Genomic DNA, 23,266 nt, shown 5'->3' with positions numbered 1-23,266 from the left:
TCTCTCTCTCTCTCTCTCTCTCTCTCTCTCTCTCTCTCTCTCTCTCTCTCTCTCTCTCTCTCTTTCTCTCTCTCTCTCTCCCTCTCTCTTTCTCTCTCTTCCTCCTTTTAAAGTTTGTGTATTTTATGTTATGAATTTTAAAACATTATTCTGAGATTTCACCAGATTGCCCAAAGGGTCCATGATACATACACAAAAAAGATTAAGGACTCTTGATTTAGGGTAAACTCTACATGCTGCTTTTACCAGAGTGGTCCCTTTGAAGTGTCCAGAACTTATCTGTGTTCCAGTTTATTAATGAAAGACAGCAAATGTTCATCAAACTATGGTGGAGAGAGGAGAAAGAAAGAGTTTAAGGATGGGAGAGTGACCCCTTATTCCAATAAATGTAAACACAGAAGGCTCCAAATTCTTGAATTAATGGATCAATTCAACAAAGGCACAGTGGATAGAGTGCTATCTGGAGTTCAGAAGACTTAAGTTAAAATCTGACATCAGATACTTATGTGACCCTGGGAAAGTAACTTAACTTTTATTTGCTAGTTTTCTCAGCTGTAAAATGGGTATAATAATAGCCTCTACCTCACAATGTTGTTGTGAGAATTATATGAAATAGGATTTGTAAACCACTTAGCAGAGTTCCTAAAACATAATAGGTACTTGATAAATGTTTGTATCCTCCCTCTCCCCTTCTTCTTTCCCATCCCTTTCTTCACTCCCTCTCTCCCTCCTTTCCATCCTTCCTTCTTCCCTTTTGCCCTGTCTCTCTTCCTTCCTTCCTTTTTTCCTTCTTTAAAGGGTTCAAAAGTCAGAGAATTTGGGGTCATTGAAATTTCTTGAATGAGGGAGACACGGTCAGATTGATAGTTTAGGAAGATTCCTTCTATTGCTAAATGAAAGGTGTTTTAGTATGGGGAGAAAAATGAGGCAGGAAATTAACTAAAAGGCATGGCATTATGAGGGTCTGGACTAGAGTGGGCGGTCCCTCTGTCCTCTCACCTTGTCCTAGTTCTAGCCTAGAGGCCTATGTTCAGTCCTAGCATTTTGATGAGCTAGAGAGAATCTATAGGAATGAAAGCAGGATAACGAAGGGCCAAGGCATAAGAATTTTTTCAAGTAATGGGAATATTTAAGCAAAGAGGAAAAAGAAATCTCAGAAACAGGAGGGTAAGGACATAATAACTATCTTTGAAAGGCTGTCATGTGAAGGAGAGATTAGGCTTATTTTTTTGGCTCCAGAGGACAGAATCAGGAACAATTATTAGAAAATGACATATTTAGGCTTGATTTGGGGTGAGGGGGAAGAAAGCAAAACAAAACCAAAAACTCCCTAACAATTAGAACTGACAAAAATGGAATGAATTGCCTTGAGAAATTGTAGATTCTTTTTCTTTGAAAGTCTTCAAGAACTATATGTGATGGTGAAAATTTCTACTACATAGCTACTGAGGTGCAATGTTTAACTACTGGCTCTCCCCATATTAATACCCACAACAGACTTAAATTTAGTCTACACCATTAATGTTTTCTCTATCCCTTTTTAAAGCCATGACAATCAATACAACAATAAATCAAGCCTTGATTTGTAGTGTTTAAAATTTCTGAATTGTAAATGTTCACACTGAGAAGAAAAAAAATAGACTTTCAGAAGGCAATATGACATGGATCAAGCACACCCCCTGCTTCCAACTATCAAATATTATGATGATTCTCTGAATTAATGTTAAGAAGATAAAAATTAAATAACTGCTGTGAAAATATTTTGAAAGATATGTATGTATATATAATGTTTCAAGCAATAACAATAACTAATATTTATATAGAGGAAAGGTGAGAAAGAGAATAAGCATTTATTTTTATTTAAAATTTTTGTACATGAAATTGCAAATTTATTATGTACAACTTGTTATTCCTTTAAAATATATAATAAACTTATGTAATTTTTTTTCTCCCCCCACACTAGAGATGGCTACCATTAGACAAAATATGTATATTGGTATGTGTGTGTTTGTGTGTGGGTGTATATATATATATATATATAATATACACACATATATATATGTGTGTGCATGTGTGTGCGTGCATGTGTATACATGTATATGGAGATATATACATACACATTATATATGTATGTATTTGTGTGTATGTATTTACAATATCTACGTATATATGTAAAATCATTCTATACCTCCTTCTAGTTATCAGTTCTTTCTCTGGATAAAGATAGCATCTTCCTTCATAGGTCCTTGATAGTTAATTTATAATAGTCAAAATTACTTAGTTGCTCAAAAGTTCTTAAAACAGTATTGTCATTGCTATATACAATGTTCCCTTGGTTCTGCTCATTTCACTCTTCATTTATTTCATATAAGTCTATCCATGTTTTGTTTTGTTTTGTTTTTCCTAAAATCAACAAGCTCATAATTTCTTATAACACAGTAGTATTCCATCACAGCCATATATCACAACTTGTTCACCCATTCCCCAGTTGATGGACATCCCCACAATTTCAAGTTCATTGCTACCATGAGAGCTGCTATAAACATTTTAGAACATATAGATTATTTTCCTTTTTCCCTGATCATCTTTGGAAATAGGCCTAGTAGTGATGCTAACATGTACCAGGCACTATTCTAAGCACTTTTCAGATATTGTCTCAAAAATAATAATAATAATAATGATGATGATGATGATATCTAACACATTTGTCTAGAGCTTTAAGTGACTTGTCCAAGGTCACACAGTTAGTATCTGAGGTCAGATTTAAGCTCACATCCTCCTGACTCCAGGCCTAGTGCCCTATCCACTGTGCCATCTACTTTTTATTCTTGATATATTAATAAGAATAGTTGTCATGTATGTGTTTTTGTTTGTTTGTTTGTTTGGTTGGTTGGTCGATTTATCATACCAGTGAGTTATTTTATCTAAAGAGGTCCTGGGTAGGGAACTTCCACAATCAGTACAAATTTCTTTCTTTATCTGCAACTTCTAGGTTTAAAGAATAATCTAGAGAGCAGAGATATTGTTCATTCCCCAGGGTCATATAGTTAGCATGTATCAGAAGCATGGCTTGCACCTAGGCATTCCTGACTTTGAGGTCGGCTATTTCTCCACTCTGCACACTTCCTATACTTATTAGCAGTTTATAATTTTAGAAGTACTTATATTAGAAGTATTATTATATTATATTAGAAGTACAAATACTTAGTATTTGTAGAGTTTAGATCATTATAGTAATTTACCAAGTGCTTTTCCCACAACATACTTATTAGGTAATCTATGTAAGTATCATTATCCCCATTTATTAGTAATAAGGAATCAGAGGCACAGACCAAAGATGCAGTTTGTTCAAGGTTATATGGCTAATGAATGTCCAAAGCCTGTATGACTTGGGACAAGTCATTTAATCTCCTTGGGTCTCAGTTTTCTCATCTGTGTAATGATAACACTAAACATAATGAAGTCTGTGGCCCCTTCTATCTATAAATTCCAGATTCAGATCATGCTAAGCAGTATAAAAGCCAGGAATGAACCTAGGTCTCTAGGCACCAAATGTAGTTCTTTTTCTAATACATTCAAGAACTCTTTGAAGTCTGTATAAGGAAGGTATTCTTTCAGTTCAAGGTCTATTAAATGTTATTTATATTTGGAATCAGTCCTTCATTATAACCTTTCCACTTTTTAAAGGAAAACATAGCATTTTATTTTGACCACATTTACTTAGCATATTTGCTGGATACCAAATTAACCTAGAGGGAGATTTAGTCATATTTTAATCCTGTCAAAGGTTCCCCCAGAGTCTATACAAAAGCTTTAGAGGGGTGAAGTCCTACATCTTGTCTCCTTTCCCAAATGTTTTTTACCCAATAAGATTTCTACTGTGTGTGTGTGTGTGTGTGTGTGTGTGTGTGTTTGCTTAGAGGGTAAAAATGGGTCATGCTAAGCATTCCATTCAACTTCAAAATGACATGTCACTCTGATTCAAATTTCAAAAGATGTATCTAGCAGCTTATAATCAAGATTTTTTAAATGTGACCTGACACAGATACAGCCCTATTTATATCAAAAAAGAATGTGTCATTTGTTCCTTATGGTTTCCTTCTTCTTTCTGCTTCCTTTTAAAGTCTTAACATGATTGAGATTCTCTATTATAATAGCACATAGAACATAGAACACAAAGCTCTTTCCAGGAGGTAATTTCTAAGAATGAAAAAATACGAGAATGGCGTTTGATTATTTTGTGTTCTGTCATTCATGGTTTTATTAAAACAACCATTTTTATATAACTATGAATAGACTTATTCTTTAAAATTGTCAGTCACAAATGAGAAGAAAAAACAATTGAAGGTAAAACCCTTCCAAAGTCACACTAGGTTTCAGATGAATTTGAAAACTTGTTAAGAGTATATTCATATACACAAAGACACACACATACACAAAATGGATGCATACATGTGCTGCTATAATACAGTGTACAATGGAAAAGGAATTAAGAAGTCTCTTTGTATCAGCTATGGTCACTAACTGAAGCCAACGAGAACACTCCCACTCCTTCATAAATTTGGAAATAAATATTTTTCAATAGATACTGCCTCTTTTCTTAAGAATATATTTTACCACATCCCCCCCCATTTACCACAACACATAAGATTTCACACCATAAAACATATAGACTCCACATTTTCTAGGTATGCTTTTGACAATGTCATAACTGCTCAAAGGTCAGCTTTGGATAGATTCTGTCAATGTGTTAGAGAGATTGTTTTAAAGAGAAATGCAAAGCCTATATCTGAGTGACTTGATGGTTTCCTTCAATGCCTATAAGCCAACAACTTTACTGGATTGTCCTCATAATAAGTTCCATAAGACTTCATGCCTTAATACTAAAGTATGGTATTGAAGATGATTTGATACAGAGCTATTGCAACTATGGTTTGAATCCAAAGATTCTTTTTGGCTGTAATCTTGAAGCTGTATGACCCTCCACCTAGAGATGCAGGAGAGAGAGAGAGAGAGAGTACCTCAGAGAGGAAAGAGGGATTACTCAAGAAGTATTTATTAAGCCCTCACTCTGTGTCAGGCACTGTGCTAAGCCCTGGAAAGATAAACGCAAGTACAGTCCCCCAAGTAATTTACATGCTAATGGAAGAAGACAGTACATATGGTGTAGGAGACAAAGATATCCTGTATGGAGGAATGGTAGATGAAATCAGTAGTACAGCCTAGAAAGCAAATGAGACATGATTGGCCTGGGAACCCTACTTACATAGACGTTCTGGGGAGGGGAGGGTAGCCATCTAATAAGAGGGAAAGACCATGATGGGGATGAGGGGGTGCTTCCAATGGGTTAATTCTCAGATTAAAATGAGGTCCATGATGAAGAGTTGGGTCAAGGTAGAAAAAATCAAGAAGACAGCATGGAAACTTATCTACCTTCCCCTCTATCATTAGGTCAGTTTAGCACACACACACACACACACACACACACACACACCCCTAATAGATCTGTCCTTTGGAGCCCATGATATTGGTCTACCTTATGGGAAAAATCACTTTTCAAAATGGTCTATTATTTTTCTTTTAACCATTTTAGAAACTTACACCTCTTGGTAGGGGGATAGAGCGAAAGACATTTTTATGCTCAGTTCAAATCTAGTACAGTCTTATAGGAAGATGCAGTCCCCTGCACTATCTGGTACATCAAAAGAAATAGCCTACCTGTCACTCCTATAGTATTTTATGATTTCAAAGCTCTCCCATGTATCATCATTTCTCTTGATCTTCACAATAACTCTCTAAGGCAGGTAGAGTAAGAATCATCATGCCATTTTAGAAATAGGGAGAAATTAGGCTTTAAGAAGTTACTGACACAGGTAGTGAATTGAAGGATAGTGATTGGAACTAGTGTGATTTTGAGTCTATATTCTTTTATCCAAACTGTGTGAACCTCTAATGTTGAAGTTCAGTAGGGAAAGAGAATCACTCAATTGCTCTTAATGCATACACACAGCTTGCATTTATACTTCTGAAGTCACATATTCTCACTTGAAGGGTTTTGTTCTAGATAGTGCCTATGAGACGATAGAATCAAAGACTCTTACAGGGCTTTACACACCCATCTTACGGAGAGGGAAGCTGAGACCTAATAAAGCAAAGCACCAATCCCAAGGCGCTATAGCAACTAAGGGCCTGTGCTGAGGTTTGACCCCAAATCCATGACTCTTTCTATTATAACATGCTTCCTTATTGAAATAGAATTTTTTATCTAAATATCTCCAAAATCTGGAACCCCTCCTTTAGGGTACAAGCATGGCCACTCAAGGGTTGGTTTTTTTTTTATTTTGTTTTTGCTTCCACTTTTTAAGAAACTTTCTATAAGGGTTAGAGATATGCTCAGTTGGCTAGTATCTTAGGCTTGCTTCATATGAGATCCAAGACAAGTGAGGTGAAATATGCAAATATACCAATATAAAACATTTCCATTTTTATTAGAGGAAGGAAAGAATGCAAAAAGATTTCAATGCTCAAAAAGAAAAAAAATAGAGCTTTAATGGGGCCTAGGGAAAGAGTATATGTTTCATAAATCGCATTAAATATTTTGTACGTAAAATTCCGGCTGTTGTAGCACATTAAATGGGTACAAATGCATCCCCTATCTAATTAGGTAACCATATGGAGACAAGTCACATTTACATAAGTAAAAAGCAGAGAATGCAACTCCTTTGTGTTGTCTTTTTAGGTGATGTAACTTGAGCTTTGCAGAGATGGTTCCTAGGCTAGGGTTTTAATGGTCTTACTGTAGGCCAGTACATTTCCAGACAATGAAATGGAAAATGCTATTTCTTAAGGCCATTTATACATACAGTTTAGTATTGCAGGAAAGGGCCAGGGAAAAGTTAAAGTGTTTGAAGCCTACAAGACATTCCTGTTTTAAAATCTTTTTTTTTTTTCAATTAATTGGGCTATACTAACAATGATTAAGTTTATCCACTATGGACAAACCACCACCACCACCCCCTCAAGCTCTAGAAGTAAAAAAAAAAATAATAATAATAATAATACAGAGACACTGATCTCATGGAGCTTACATGATAGAAAGTCATATGCACAAATATTTATGCTAAAAGGCAAATAAGATAGGCTAGATGAAGAAGCAAGGAAAGAAGGAAGAAGGGTAAGGGAAAGAAGGAAGGAAGGAAGGAAGGAAGCAAGAAGGGAGGGAGGAAGGAAGGAAGGAAGGAAGGAAAGAAGGAAGGAAGGAAGGGAGGAAGGGAGGAAGAGAGGAAGGAAGGAAGCAAGCAAGGAAGGGAGGAAGGAAAGAAGGAGGAAGGAAGAGAGGAAGGGAAGGAGGAAGGAAGGAAGCAAGGAAGGAAGGATGCATTTATTAAAGACCTACTATATGCCAGGTACTGTGCTCAATGCTTTACAAATATTATCACAGTTGATCCTCACAAAAACCTGGAATTTAGCTGCTATTATTATCCTTATTTTACATTTGAGGAAATTGAGTCAAATACCAATTGCCCGGGGTCACATAACTAATCTGACTTTTAGGCTTGATTCAAATTCATTTCTTCCTCTATCCAGAGCCAACATTCTATCCCTCATACCACTTAGCTTCCAAGAGGGGACTCTGAAGGAAGGAATGGTGATGTACCAGGCAGGTCAAATCGCCATCACCTCCCTTTACATTCCACTGGATAAAGCCCAGTATCCTGAGTCCAAGAATCTTGGAAATAGAAGTTCCACCCAAGTTATTTATACTGTTTCAAGCCTGTCTCTTGAAGCCGTCACAGAAGGTAGTAATCACTGCAACGAGGGGACCAGATTCAATTAGCTTGACTAAATACCATAAGCAGGTAAAACCAAAAAGGTTGAGAAGGAGAGCACTGCAGACTATGCTTCCATTTCCATTTTCCACATAAAACAAACTTAGAAAGATGTGGCCTAGCAAATGTTTCTCTGGGTGCTGTAGCCATAGCTACTATTACAGTCCCAGAAAAGGAATTTCTCATTACCAAAATCCTTGGCTCTATCAAATGGTTCAATATTAGAAGTCAAATGATTTTATCAGTGGGAATAACATTAAAGAAGATTCATTACAGTATTCTCAGCTGCTGTGCCCTAAGGTCCATAGGACCTTTCCAGGTGACCCGCAGCTGACGTTCTCCATACGTGTTGTCTCTCCCATTAGAAGGCGAATTGCTCAATAGCAGGAGTGGTTTAACTTTTTAATTTTATCCCCAGTGCCTAACACAGTGACCATGCTTTGCAGTAAGTGCTTAATGTGTTTGTTTGTTTGGATTTTGGTGGTTCTTGTTGGCCTTTTTGTTTGTTTTTCCATTTGTTCTTTCATAAGTGCAAAATTTGAGCTCTAGGTAAAGTTATATGAGAAATTTGAGGGAAGAAAGATCATTTTCACATGGAAGGTCAGGAGGGAATCATGCAGGAGGTAGCATGTAAGCTGATTGGAAGAAAGGCAGATATTTGAACAGGTACATTTTGGGTCAGTTCATTCTGGACATGGAGATTGTGTGGAGCAAACACAAAGAGGTGAGAGAGGGCTGAACAAAAGGAGAGATAGTATTTCATTTTGGATGAAATTTAAAGTGTCCAAAGAGGAGTAATAGAATCATAAATTTAGAACTTGAAAGAGACTTTAGAGAACATTTATAATAATCCAAATCCTTCATTTTGTAAATAATGAGACTGAGTCTCAGAGAGGTTGAGTCATTTGCCCAGGATGACGCAGCTAGGAAGTCTCAGAGGAGATATTTTAGCCTATGTCTTCATGACTCTGAGTCTCATACTCTATCCAGGCCACACAACTGGAAAGCTTGACTAGAACCAGATTATGGAAGGCCTGAAACACCAGAGTCAAGAGCTACTAATTTAATTAGTAGGGGATAGGGAAACGTTGAAGTTGATGAAGTTTGAAGGTGATATAATTAGAGTGGTGTATTAAGATTACTAGAGCAACAATGTTAAGTAAAGGTTGGAGAGGGGATAAAATGGAGGTAGGAAACCCAATTCGTGAACTAGTATAGATATCTGAGCAAGAAGAAATAGTATTTGAACTAGGGAGATTATAGAAAAAGTGAAAAGAAGGAGACAGGTGGAGAAGCTACATTGGCATTAGAATATGGAAGGAATTACAACTAATGTGTGTATAAGTGAAGGGAGAAAGAAGAATCATCCTTTGGCAATGACTGTTTTTGTTGACTATCCATGCACTATGAGCAAGCACAATGTATACATGCCACATCTTTCATAGTCAGTATTTAAATATCATTTGAAGTCACAAAACCTTTACGTTAAAAAAAAATCCAAAACCTTGATAGTGTTTTAATTTTATATTACAACTGGTAATAGAAATGATTCGTGTTTCAAGGTTTTTATTTTTAAGGGGCTAGATATTAATAGGTAATTATTTAAATGTCAAGGTAATTGAATTTAACTTACTATAAATTTGATGAAAATATATGCTCAAACTATGCCATGGGGCAGCTAAGTGGCACAGTAGATAAAGTGCCAGGCCTGGAGCCAGGAAGACTCATCTTCCTGAGTTCAAATTCAGCCTCAGACACTTACTAGCTTTATGACCATGGACAAATCACTTCACACAGTTTGCCTCAGTTTCTTCATCTGTGAAATAAGATGGAGAAGGAAATAGCAAAGCACTCCATGAAAACCTTTGATGGGATCACAAAGAGATAGAAATAAGTGAAAAACAACTGAACAAAAAAACTATGCCATTCACCTATAAAGACAAATAATTAAAGTACATAGGAAGAGGCCTTAAATTAACCTGAATTGTTGGATTTTGAACTTGGAGGGTCATAGAGGTAACCTTGTTCCAAATCTTTTTTCTATGTATAAGGACATTAAAAACTGAGAAAAGTTGGGTCTTGATCAAGGTCATCTGAACCTTGATTGTCTGATTTCTAATCTAGTTCTCTTCCCACTAGACTCTATTCCATATATGTATTGTGAACATTCACTGTGCAGGTAGACAATGAAACAGGGCCAGAATTGAGCAGATCAGGTTAAAAAGTAGGTAAAAAGTGTCCGACGTTTCAAGGATTCCAAAGCTCTGTTGTGTTGCAGAAGGTTATGTCTTTAACATCACTGTATCCCTGTTCATGCCATCTGACTCTAGATTATGGAATAACATGATCCTAGAAGTATCTTTCATAGAAGTTTTATAAGAAAATATGACCAATAATTATATAAGATGAAATGCTATGAAGTAATTGTGATCTTTTGGAAACAACACTTCTGCTAATGATACCATGGATCCAGGAAATACAAATGTCCAAATCAAGAAACATTTATGAACCCCAGTGTTCTAAAACTGCTTATATCACTGCTAAAAACTCTAGACTATAATGGCCCAGACTCTACTACAGTAATCTTTTATTATTTCTTCCTCTCTACCATGCATATCCACATTGTTAAGTGCTATCAATTCTGCCTGTGAAATATCTCTTGCATTTAAGTAGAAATTTTCATTTAACAAATATTTACCGGACTGAGTATATGCAAAGTTCAGTTATGGGATTACACAGAGGGGTAAAATAAACATCTCTGCCCTTAATAAGCTTATTGTCTACTTGAAAGATTTAGTGTTTAAAGATAATTTGAGGAGACAGAATCTGAATGCACATAATTCATATCTTAGTTGAGATTTGAGGTAAATTAGGTATTCCAAGGCAGAAGTGTCAAACATTTGGCCTACTGGACACCGTTACAGAGATTAAAATGTAATTGGGAAATATTTAACAAAATAAAATACAATGGAACATAAATAATGTTAATGTGTAGTTTTCTAAGACAATATGTGGCCTCAGAGACCCTATTTGAGATTGATCCTACTGATGTAAGGAAAAAGGATGAAGAGGGAGTGTATTTCAGGCTATGACATGGAAACTTGATTTAGAATATACAGTTTCAGGAATATCTTGGTCAGGATGGCTGGCAAGTAGAATGTGTGAAGAGGAATAATATGAAATATGTCTGGAAAGTTAGGGGGAGGACTTGTCATGAAGGGTTTTTACTTGTCATGTTAAGGATTTTGTATTTTACCCTGAAGTGATAGGGAGTCTTTATGGTTTTTGAGTAGGGAAATAATATGTTCATATACGTGATAAGAGTTATTAACTTGGAAGCTGAATGGATGATGGATTGGAGAAAGGAGAGACTAGAAGCTGTAGTATCCCAGAAAAGAAATGAAAAGGGTCTGCAAGGGTAATAATTGTGTGAGTGTAGAGAAGGTACTTAAATTAGTTTATGCTTATTTATCTATGTAAATGTTATACACACACACTCACACCAGGCATCACTTTTTCTTTCTAGTTCCATGTTTTCTCCCTAGTTTTAAATTAAGGAGGTAGATGACTAGATAACATCTAAGGTCCCTGATAGTCGAACTCTATGAAGCTGTGGCTACTTCTAATTTTGTATTTCTATTCCCGGCATGTAGCACAGGGTCTTATACAGTGTAAGTACTTAAATAAAAGCTTACTGAATTGAATTATGGTATGACCTAGAAACTGAAACATCATTTATAATTGTGTGTGTGTGTGTGTGTGTGTGTGTAAATGTGTTAGGGGTTTTAACCAACCAACTTCCAAATGAACTTTAGAAGTTCATCTTTTGGTTTGGGACTGCCTTCATGTTCTCATTCCCAGGTACTTTATTTCGATATGTTCTCTCTCCCCACCTGGATTGTAAATTCATTGTTTTAGGAGTTCAATCTTGTATTTCTCTGGTATTCCCTTGCCCTAGAGTTTCCAGTACAGCAGCTACACAAGAAACGATTTTGGATTGATTCCTAATGTTTATGTTATATTACATTGAAGTTTCTTAAAATTGTCAGAACACTGTTACTCTCTATTTTCCAATTGACACCATCTTTTAATTGGTATGGAGATCATTCCACTATTAATTCTTACTCTCATACCTCTTCATGGTGTGAAGTTATCCCATGTTCTCATCATCAATTGTAGTAGAAAGCAAATTCTGACAGATGCCACCAAAATGGGGAAAAATAACCCATCTATTGCAGACTAAGATCAACTACATATCTATGGTGTGTACATCAGCTTAGTTAAAAGCAAGGTAACTCATCTCCAGAGCAATGAACACCAGGGAATGTATTTATCTGGCTATGGCAACTCATGACATTTTGAACATTGTGCATTTCTTTCTAGTGCATGCAAAAAGTGGTATTTTAATGGATTATACAATTAATTATAAATTATTACATAAATATATTAACTGTTATATGTATTAATCATAAAACATTAATACTAGCTCATATTTATTTCTCTTTTTTCTCTGCTAAATTATGCTCCATTGTATTGAGGAAGCAAAAAGGCAACCCTGGGTATTTGGAGACAAATATAAATTCAGGCAGATTAAACCAAGCTAAAAAGGCTTTGAGTATAGTCACAAGGCTGGGCTCCATTCCTTGCATATGAGAACCAACCTAGATATATATGGGGAGATATATCATCAGGATATGTGCCACCATCAAATCAATTTTTTTGTCTACATAACTGCCACCACCAGTAAAATCCATTCTTTCCAACATGATCATCAACCACCACTGTCAGTACCACCAAAACTGATAATATATTCCTTGCCTAGGAATATCTTATACCAATAAATCACTAGTCCAGTCCCTATACCTTATTCCTATAATATTTATATGGTGCTTTACATTAGTATTGTATTTTATCATCATAGGAAGATTTATTATTAAAAATCTTCATCCTTACAGGGAGCACTTACAGAAGGGAAATCATGTGTCTTTGTAATATATATGGGTAAGAAGAAGATTCAATGATTAGTTCATCTAAAAGGCATTTCTATTGGAATGGCATCAGACATCTGAGGAAGGCTTCTGTAATACTTTGCTAAATGGTATTTGGCACCTCTACTTGTCAAATTCTATAATGTATTCATGTTCCTACTCTGACATTTTCTTCATGCCAGACTGTGCCAGATTTCATATTTACCTACTCACTATTGTTTTACCCCTTTGGTTTCATGTAGATTTTCAGGTTGGTCATGCATGAGATGATGCTAATAGTGAAGCAAACAATATCATTTGCAAGACATTCTGCTGGAAACTTAGCACTGTCACTGCTCATTAATGCCACCACTGTATGGTTTATGGATATCTTCTTTATCAAGTGACCCCTTTATGTAATAGTGTGCTTGATGCTCTGGAAGCTGGAGCTGATGATGGGAGTATGAGGTTTTGATGCCCATATAAAATCTTTTAATACCTTTGTCATTTCCTCTAATGCATGGATTTACTAAAGCCTGAAGGGACTTGGTATTTATAAAAGATGGAAATTGGCATGAGCAGTCAGTAATAAAGTGATTTAATGTATAATATATTTTATGAACTTCATTGTAAATATAATTTTTTAAATCAGAAGGAAAACCTTGTGGTTCTATCCTGCATCTCTTTTACTCTATGAGAGTTAAAAAAATTAAGCAACTTCATTGTATTTGCATAGTATATACTTTGTACTGTCTTTAGTATTTAAAAAATTCAAGTCTTATTGATTCCTTGGTGGTACCAATTAATTAGAATAGCATTAGCTTTTTCATTATAAACTTTGATTCCAGAACTTCCATTATCTCCAGGTATTTGGCACAAAATCTTTTTATTTTACAAGTTTGTATAGTTAAGAGGGAAATCATGTTTGGTGGATTTAAGCTATTGTTATATGTTTAATTTATTTCAGTGGGGAACAGTGTTTGCATGTGCTGGCTTGCCAGCAGGCTCTTTCATAATTCGGAATCCTTTCTATTCTCTCCTCCACAAAATATAATTATAGGAAGTATACTTTGTTGAAGTACCAGCCCCCTTTTGGTATTTAAAAAATGGTCCCAAAAGAAACTTGAAGCAGGAAATCATCCTTTTTAGCTGTGTGTGATGTTGACTTTTCACAATGGCTTGCCTACTGATACAGATCATTGACCTTAGCAGGAGTAATAAGAAGCCATATTTGCACAGAGTGATATTGGTGGGTAAGAAGAAAGGAGGTTTGGGGTCAGCTCTAGTCCTAGCGCTTTTTGCCCATTATCTAGGCAGTTCTCAGGGAAGCTAGGTAAAGCAGTTAGAATTATTTCCAACAATTGCAAGCCCTAGGCCTTTGTGCAGTACATTCCAGAAAGGCTTTTGGTAACTTCCTTTGGGAGAATATGAAGATACTTTTTGTGTTCCCTAATTTCTCCCCAGCCAAAAGTGATCTTTTTCTTCCCCTTGCTTTCCCTCCTTTCTCCTCCCCTCTCATCTTCTCCCAGGCCTTTCCTCTCCCCTCCTCTCTTCATTTCCTCTCCCTTATCCTTTCCCCCTTCCCCTCCTTTCCTTTCCTTACTCCTCTCTCTTCCTCTGTCTTTCTCCCCCCACACCTCTCTCTTCTCTCCCTCTGTCTCTCCCTCTCTCTGTCTCTCTCTCTGTCTCTCTCTTTCTGTCTGTGTGTGTGTGTGTCTTTCTCTCTCTCACACACACATACACACACACTTTACTAGGTTTTAAGTCCTTTGAAGTAAAGGACTATCATTTTCATCTTATAGGCCCTAGCACTAGCCTAAAGCCTTGCACATAGTAGTCACTTAATGCAATCATGGAGTTTTCAAATTTGAAAGAAGTGCTTTACATTATTTCAGAGTGGGAATTATCATCCAAGGTCATCCTAGTCACATGAACTAGAGCCAATAACATACCCAATAAATAATTATATTACCTTCCCAATTGAGGAGAAACCCACTACCTTACATTTTACTTTTGTATAGCTCTTTCTTTATATCAGGCCTCAGTTTGCCTCTCTTGGCATGTCTACCATTGCTTCTATCTCTGTGTCACGGGCCCAGCCAAAGAAATATTGTTCCCAGTGGCAACTCTCTATAAGCTTGAAAGCAACTACAATGAATGTTCTCTTGGGGTCATTGTCCCCATTTCTTTCTACCTTTTTTTTATACATTAACTCAAAGCCCTCTGCCATATGCGTTTGATTCTTTTGGATACTCTCCAACTTATACATCTGTCCTTCCTAAAAAGTGGTGTCTAGATATAATAATCCATAGATGAAAATTTGATATCATGTAACCCTCTGTTCTTTTGAGAAAAGAGAATGATTTTACTTGTCTTTTGCTCATCAGTTTCCTAAATGTGATAAGAGAATCACATCTGCTTCTTCCTACCCTTTACAGAACAGTTATAATTGTAGCTTGCAGACCATAAGCATGGGTCTGTTTAAGTTTGGTTTGTATAGTTAGTCTCTGGCCTATTTAGTACAATTTAGGTTGTGTTTCTGTGTGGGTGCAGTGGGAAATAAAATATATTTGGATGGTTCTGAGGAGGGGTGTGAAGGGATTGAGCTGCCAGATATAACTCTATCCATAGCACGAAGCATACAGCCTCAAAAGGTCTTCATAGGGTGGAAACAAATTCAATTTGGACTCTCGAGGACCATCTCTCACTCATCCAATGGACCACAGAAGTTTTCCCAGGCCTTGTTTATAACTCAGGGACAACCTAGGCATGTAACTGGACTTTAGATCAGAGAAGGTCCTGGAGACCATGTCTTTCATAGTAGACTATGTTTTCCTAAGGGCTCATAAAGAATAAATATAATATGTCCATGCAAGTATACTTAGCAGCTAGATGGTGCAGTGGATAGAACACTGGGCCTGGAGTCAGGAGGACCTGAGTTCAAATCCATCCTCAGACACTTATTAGCTGTGTGACCTTTATTAGCAAGTCACTTCATCTCACTTGCCTCAATTTCCTTATCTTTAAAGAAAGCTGAAAAAGGAAATGGTAAACTATCCTAATATCTTTGCCAAGAAAAGCCCAAATGAATTCTGGAAGAGTAGGACACAAGTAATCAACTAACCAACAAAAATAAATAACATGTATACATACATATAAATACATAGATCAATAAAGGAATACATATGCATATGTATTGTGTATACATATGAATGATATTGATAATTCTTCATATGAATAATAAATACATATGAATATGAATAATACATATGAATACATATACAGATAAATAAATCTAACTGAGAAAAGCATCCAAGAAGGTCTTTTGATATAAAATATTAGGAAAAAGATAACCAAAATTATTATTGATACTGAATGTTTACTTAACATGGATGTCTCTTCTAACTCTAATTACATTATTTTGTATTGCGGAGTTCTTAAGTCATTATTTTTAACCTCTAAATATGTGATATGAGTATTTCTTGGTCTTAGTGTCCAGATTGTAAAATATACTCAATAACTCCGGGCCTGCCTTCCTCACAGGATTGCCTTGAGGAAAGCACTTCAAAAGTTATAAAAGTCTAACTAAATATCAACAATTATCATCATTTTCATTATAATGAACCAATGACATTTTCTCAGTTACAACTTCTTTGATAGATATTGACACTGTCCATCCCCTCCACGGATTGTTAGCTTTAATAACACTCCTTTCTCTTAGTTCCTTTCCTATTTCTTTGACTGCTCCTACTCAATTTTTTTTTGCTGGAATTCTGTTTAGGTCATGCCCTGTAGTTGCAGGCATCACCCAAGGCCCTGTCTTAGACCTTCTTCTATTTTCCCTCTATACCTTTTCTCAGACATATCAGTAGTTCCCACAGGTTAAAGCATGATCTCTGTGCACATTATCCCCAAATCTACTTAAATATTTCTATGTCTCTCCTGCTTCATCCTCTCTCCTCCAGTCTTTTTATACCTTATACTCCCTCCCATGTGCCTGGCTATCTACACTGGTCTCCTTGCTATTTCTTGAACAGAACATTCCATTTCCTTTCTTTTTCCCTCATGCCTAGAAAGCCCTATCCCTTCATCTCCCCTTCCTGCTTTCCCTAGCTTTCTATAAGTCTCTGTTAAAATCCCAGCTCCTTCAGGAAGCTTTTTCAATTGCCCTTGATTCTATCCTCTTTTCTTTGTTGCTCATTTTCAATTTATCGTTTCTATAGCTTATTTGTGCATAGTTATTTTCATGTTGTCTCCCCACCTACCCCCATTAACTGTGACATCCTTGAGAGAAGGGACTATCTTTTACCTCTTTTGAATCCTCAGCTCTTAGCACAGTGTCTAGAACACGGTATACCTTTAATAAATGTTTATCAATTGACAATGAGATCAAGATGAATAAGGATTTAGAAAAGGATATTAGATTTGTCAATTACTATGGCATTGACAATTTGGAGTGACAGTTAAGTTGAATGATGAGGGCAGAATATCTATTTAACTAAATCGGTATGCCTTGTAGCTAATTCAACGTTTCCTGTAATTCTAGAGGGGTTGTAATACTGTAATGAACATATTGAATAGTTGCACATTGAACATTATAAACACAAAACCATCTTCCTTTACAACCAAGTGAAGATCTGGTTTGACCTCTCGTATTCACATAACTAATGCTTTCTGTTCTGATTTGCTTTTCATTTTCTACAGGAAGTGACAATGGTGATACCCTACCTGAGTCCATCCCATCAGCACCTGGGACACTGCCTCATTTCATGCAGGAGCCTGATGATGCCTATATCATAAAGAGCAACCCAATTGCCCTGAGGTGCAAAGCCATGCCTGCCATGCAGATTTTCTTCAAATGTAATGGGGAGTGGGTCCATCAAAATGAACATGTATCTGAAGAGAGCATGGATGAAAGTACAGGTATGTCTGTCGACCAATGGAATGTATTACTACCTCCATTAAGGTTCTCCTCCAATGCCTCATCATTGTTTAAGTTGAATCTTGGCTATTAAAGGCTATGCAGGTAGAATGCACTGTCTGGTAGATAACCATAGAGAGACCATACTGAAAAGACTTTCTGTCTGGACCTGTGCTTCTCGTAGTTGGGCCAGCCCAGCCTAGTGAGAAGAGGCTAATCATTGGGAAGGTGGCCAAAAGATAGGAATTTTATTTTATTTTATCATAGCAACTCAGGCAGACTGATTACTGAAGTGGGGAAAGGACTCAAACTGTGCTGGTAGATGAACTATCCATAGAAATGAAATCACAGATCTAAATAAATTCAATTCAATAAATATGTGTGAAGGATCTACTACAAAAGATGCATAAGGGGAGATACATAATTTAAGTGAGTGATAGCCCCTACCCTCATAGGGCTATCATCTAGTCATACAATTAACAAATACAGAGTATTCTAAAAGTCTTTATGCAGTTGTAAGCTACCATACAAATAAATACTATATAAAAAAATACTATATAAATACTATATTTGGCCACTGAAGCCAGATGGCTTTGGAGGAGACCTCCATCATTAAAATCAGATTCACTTGCAAGTCATGGCATCATCTTCCTGATGTCATGATTCTCTTCAAGAATGGAGGACAAAGGGGCGGCCAGGTAGCACAGCGAGTAAGAGCACCGGCTCCAGTGTTGAGAAGACCTGGAGATCAAATCCCGGGCTCAGACACTTAGCACCCACCCAGAAACACCTGGCCGTGTAACCTTGAGCAAGTTATTTAACCCCGATTGCTTAAAAAAAAAAAAAAAAGAATGAAGGACAAACCACCACAACAATTGCTCTAGGGGCAGGTAGGTGGTGCAGTGAATAGAGCACCAGCCCTGGAATCAGGAGGATCTGAGTTCAAATGTGACCTCAGACACTTGATCACACTTACTAGCCGTGTGACCTTGGACAAGTCACTTAACCCCTTTTGCCCTGCCTTCCCCCTCCAAAAAAAAAAAGCAAAAAAAAATTGCTCTAAAAATTTTGCAATATCCTGTATAGAAAAGAGTAATACAAAACAATACATGAGGATTGCATTTTAGTGGTATGAAAATGACTTCATGAGGTCAAAATTGGAAGGGCCATTATTATCTGGGAGGATTGTCTGGAAAGGCTTCAGGGAAGAAATGGGAGGATGTTATACAGATAAGGAGTAGGATAAGTAAAAATATGGTGATTGGTAGAACATAGGAGAATCATACTTTAATTGGGTGGATTCAATGTGATACCTCAGGATTTTGGTTTATTTGCATTTATCTTAATATTAGTGATTCAAAATAATTTTCATATGATTTCACATGCCTATGAAGATGCATGTGCATATTTTATGCCTTCATATGCATAATTGACAAAACTTTGTAATCTGTTGGATAAGAGTGGAACCTAAGATAACAACAGGGGTTAGAAATGGGAGAATGGTAGAACAATTAACCAACATAACGAAGTCAAAAAGGGAATAGGTTTAGAAAACAGTTTTGTATTATAAGTATGAAATGTCAGGACATGTAGAGTAATGGAAGTTAGGCCTAGTTGTTCACATTCTAAAAGAATAAAAATCCACCAGAGGAACCATCTTGCCATCTCCTTGTGTATAAACAAGTCCATATGTTCCAGATACATGAGAGTCAGTCCACACTTCATCCAGTAATTTGTTCCAATATAGAATGAAGAGAACTTTTTTCTTGTATATAAATTAAATTCCTAGTATTGCTTTAGTTATTTCATAATCTTAATGGGGGTGGAGAATAACTAAATCTCTTCTCCCTTACTCTCTATAGGTTAATTCTAAATAATACAACATTAAAACTCCTCTTAAAGGTGCCTGCTTCAGGCCGAACAATCCAAGTTTCTTTCTCCTTTCTTCCTCTAACCCTTCAGTTTTTCTATTGTCCCTCAAAGGAAAACTTTCCAAAGTCTCTACATGCTTTGCTACTTACAGAGCCCAGCATGGACTAGTTCTTTAGTTGGGGTCACAAAACAGTATTGAGGATGGTAGAGTAGACACATAAATGGGAAGGCTGTGATCAATCATTTCATATTTGAAGTTTTTCCATTTTTAAAAAAGAGGATTAATTACAGATCTATAACTGTTGACACTTTTTCAAAGCATTACACACACGTCTCTTAGATTTTGTGGGTGTCCTCATGTCTCTATAGTGGTTTCAAGTACTAGGCTGCATCAGAAACAGTACATAGCATTATATTTTACATGCTTCTAAACTCATCTCTGAATCTCAATTCTTACTGAGATGAGATCTCAGTATTATTCTGACTCTGTAAATATATGCCATCACAACCCTGAAAATATCATTTAACTTTCTGTCTGAAGTTACCTCATCTATCAGTTAAGTTGGTTTAACCAAACCAGGGGTGTCAAATAGAAATGTGGGGGCAAGTGGTGGCACTGACTAAACCATACATAAGTGTCCTGATGGATTGCATATTGACAGTTTTAAAATGTAATACTATTGGGATCGCTAGATGGAGCAGTGAATAGAGCACAAGCCTTGCAGTCCAGAGGACCTGAGTTCAAATTCTGCCTCAGACACTTAACACAACTAGCCATGTGAACTTGGTCAAGTCACTTAACCCCAATTGCCCTCCAAAAAGCAAAAAATAATAAAATGAAGTGTAATATTATCTATATTTTATTTATTTTTTGTTTTGTTAAATATTTCCAGTTATGTTTTAATTAGGTTTGAAGCCACACTGGGAAGTGTTGTCGGCTGTATACAGCTCATGTATATGTGTTTGACAACTCTAACTAGACCATTTCCAAAACTTCTTCTATTTATTTTTAACAATCTTATGCTTCTGGGATAAATTGGGGCCCTTTTCAGTTCACCTAATGAGAGTTGGTAAGACTGTATCTGCCAGGAGTCTTGAAAATCTAGTCAATAGGAGTTTAAAAAGAATGAGAAAGGGAAACATTTAATTATCTCCTCAAAGTAGATACCATGATAATAGCTACAAAATAAAAGAAAAATAGTAGATGTGCCTATTAATGGGAAACAAAACACACACACACACACACACACACACACACATACAAAAGATCCAATAGTAAAATCTCTAAGCAAGGTAAACAATAGGTCTTAATAAAAGGTGGAAGATTTTACTTCAAAAATAATATTGAGGTTATGTGAAATGAAACCCATGGCTAAAATGTGATTTTGAATTAGTGTACTTTATTTCAAAGAAACAGGATTGGTAAAAAATGACTTTTATGTTAAGAAGATATACTAGAAATCTAAGAACCAGAAACATGAAGGAGAATGGAGAACATTTGGGTGAAGGGAAATGGTGGGAGAAACAAAATTGATTTTGTCACTGGTATTTACCACAGACCAGAGATGTCAAACACACAAGCAGGCTACCTGAGGCTAACAACCCTTCCAAGTGTGATTCAAATTTAATTGGGAAATATTTAACAAAATGAATAAATACAATAAAAGATAGATAATATTTATACATCGTTTAAGTCAATGTGGTACCAGAAGGGAAACTTATGTATAGTTAGTGGCCCCATGTTTCTGTTTGAGTTTGACCCCATTGTTATAATCCTCATGTCCTCATGGACAGAAAGTGAAAATACATAAGTAGTGTGGGAAATAAGATTCCAAGCCTGGAAATTAAGTAGAGTATTTAAATTCAGACATTTTTTAGAGCTGTATCTCTGGCAAGAGCAGAGCAGTTAACGACTACTTCACTTTAATTAATAAACGTTTCATCCTTTAAAAGTTGGAGGAACCAACAAGTTGAAATTCTATTCTGGAAATAATTTCTACTATCAGGATGAACTGGTTTCCAGGATTAAAATTCTGGTAACACTATGGGCAAGAAATCATTATTTTTTAATAAAGGAGAGGAAATATGGACTTAGCTTGATTTGCACAATAGATTTTGGAAAAGTGGGTTTTAAAAGGTTGAGAATAAAGGATAAGTAGAGGCTTATAGACCACAATTCTACAGGGTAAGTCTGCCTAGTAGGAATAGAAGATAGTCTCAAGAATGATACTCTGAAAATACAAAAAAAAGATAAATTATTTCATTGAAGAGGAAAAATGAAAGTTATCTGAAGAAACTAATGTTAATGCACAGGAAACTCACAAACTTAACTTTAGAAAAACATTTACAAGAGATAGAAGCAAGACTAAGTGACAGAGGAAAGGGGAAAAAAAAGTATTTATCAAGTACCTACTATGTGCCAGGTGCTGTGCTTAAAGTTTTACAAATATCTCATTTGATCTTTACAACATCCTGCTCCATGAGGTAGGTGCTATTATTATCCTCAGTTTATAGTTGAGGAAAATGAGGCAAAGGTTAAGTGACTTGCCCTAGGTCACACAGTGTCTGAAATCAAATTTGAACTCAGTTATTCCTGATTCACACTAACTATGTGACCCATGGCAAATCACTTAACCCTTTTGACTCAGGTTCCTCTTCTGTAAAATGAGAAAGAGAAGAAAATAGCCCATCATTCTATTAAATTCTCCAAGAAAACCCCAAATGAGGTCATGAAGAGTCAGATAGGACTGAAACAACTGGACAGCAAAAACTTTCTGATTTCAGGCCCCACGGCTCTACCCAAAGTGCCGCCCTTGCTCCCTCTACAGGGGATGAGTATAAGTGAATCCCCCCAAATAGTGTCAGCAGTGCTAATAGTCAGAGTGAGGTAAGACCAATGAGGGAAGCTAAGGGAAAGAAACAAACAAAAAGATAATGGCATTTTAAAGTTTCGTTTCATTTTTAAGCAATATGAGGAAAAAATATAGGATCTGCTTTTAGGTAGAAAGAACTATGATAGCTGATAACAGCGAGAAAGCAGATCTGCCCAAATTTTATGGCGATTCTGTTTTCTCTACCAACAAGACTGACTTTTGCACTGGAAATGACAAAACAAAAAGAAAAATGGCTGACAGGAAGTTGATACCAAAGATGAGCAGGGAGAGGATAAGAGAGGCCTTTGCTGACATTGGTTAATTCAAGCCACCTTGCCCACATGACTATATCTTCTGTTACTGAAAGAACCGCTGGAGACTAGAGCTGGCCCACTGGAAGAGGTCTCGCGAGATTGGAAAAGGGCAAAGTTCAAGTTCGTAATGATTTTCAAAAACAGGAGGGTAGGGGAAGACAAGGGGAAGAGCAGAATTGTCAAAAGAGAGGTGTCTTTCAATGTATCAGCAATGCCATATTCACAATGCCTATAGAGATTACAAATATGCTGATATAATTATCCATCACAAAATACGTCAGGTTTGCCATATGGGGAAATAAACTAGAGAATTTATTAAGATACCAAAAGACTGAGTCCCAAAACCAGAAAGTGAAAGCCATCAGAGTAGTTATGACATTGGCACAGGTAGATAAAGTAGAAAGCACCCACATTTTCAAGCCTTTAAAACAGAACAGGCTACCTCAGGCAAAGGTCCTCCTCTCCCCACTCACAGCAACCACCCAGCGTC

The 23,266-nt window shown here is 36.4% G+C and overlaps 1 protein-coding gene across 1 annotated transcript in view; it reads left to right on the top strand.

The window, feature by feature from the left end:
• UNC5D (unc-5 netrin receptor D) overlaps positions 1-23,266 on the top strand; it is a 794,598-nt gene that overhangs the window by 406,516 nt on the left and 364,816 nt on the right. Inside the window, exon 2 of the mRNA XM_069075933.1 lies at positions 17,501-17,719. Coding sequence (XP_068932034.1) covers positions 17,501-17,719 — 219 coding nt within the window. The remainder of the gene's footprint in view (positions 1-17,500; positions 17,720-23,266) is intronic.

The sequence above is a fragment of the Petaurus breviceps genome, unplaced genomic scaffold, assembly GCF_028583685.1.
Source record: "Petaurus breviceps papuanus isolate PSGF00001 unplaced genomic scaffold, PetGlider_PUasm1.0 90919, whole genome shotgun sequence".
NCBI classification, from domain to species: Eukaryota; Metazoa; Chordata; class Mammalia; order Diprotodontia; family Petauridae; genus Petaurus; species Petaurus breviceps.
The sequence above is the reverse complement of the archived record's forward strand: the minus strand, read 5'-3'. Positions and strand labels throughout refer to the sequence as shown.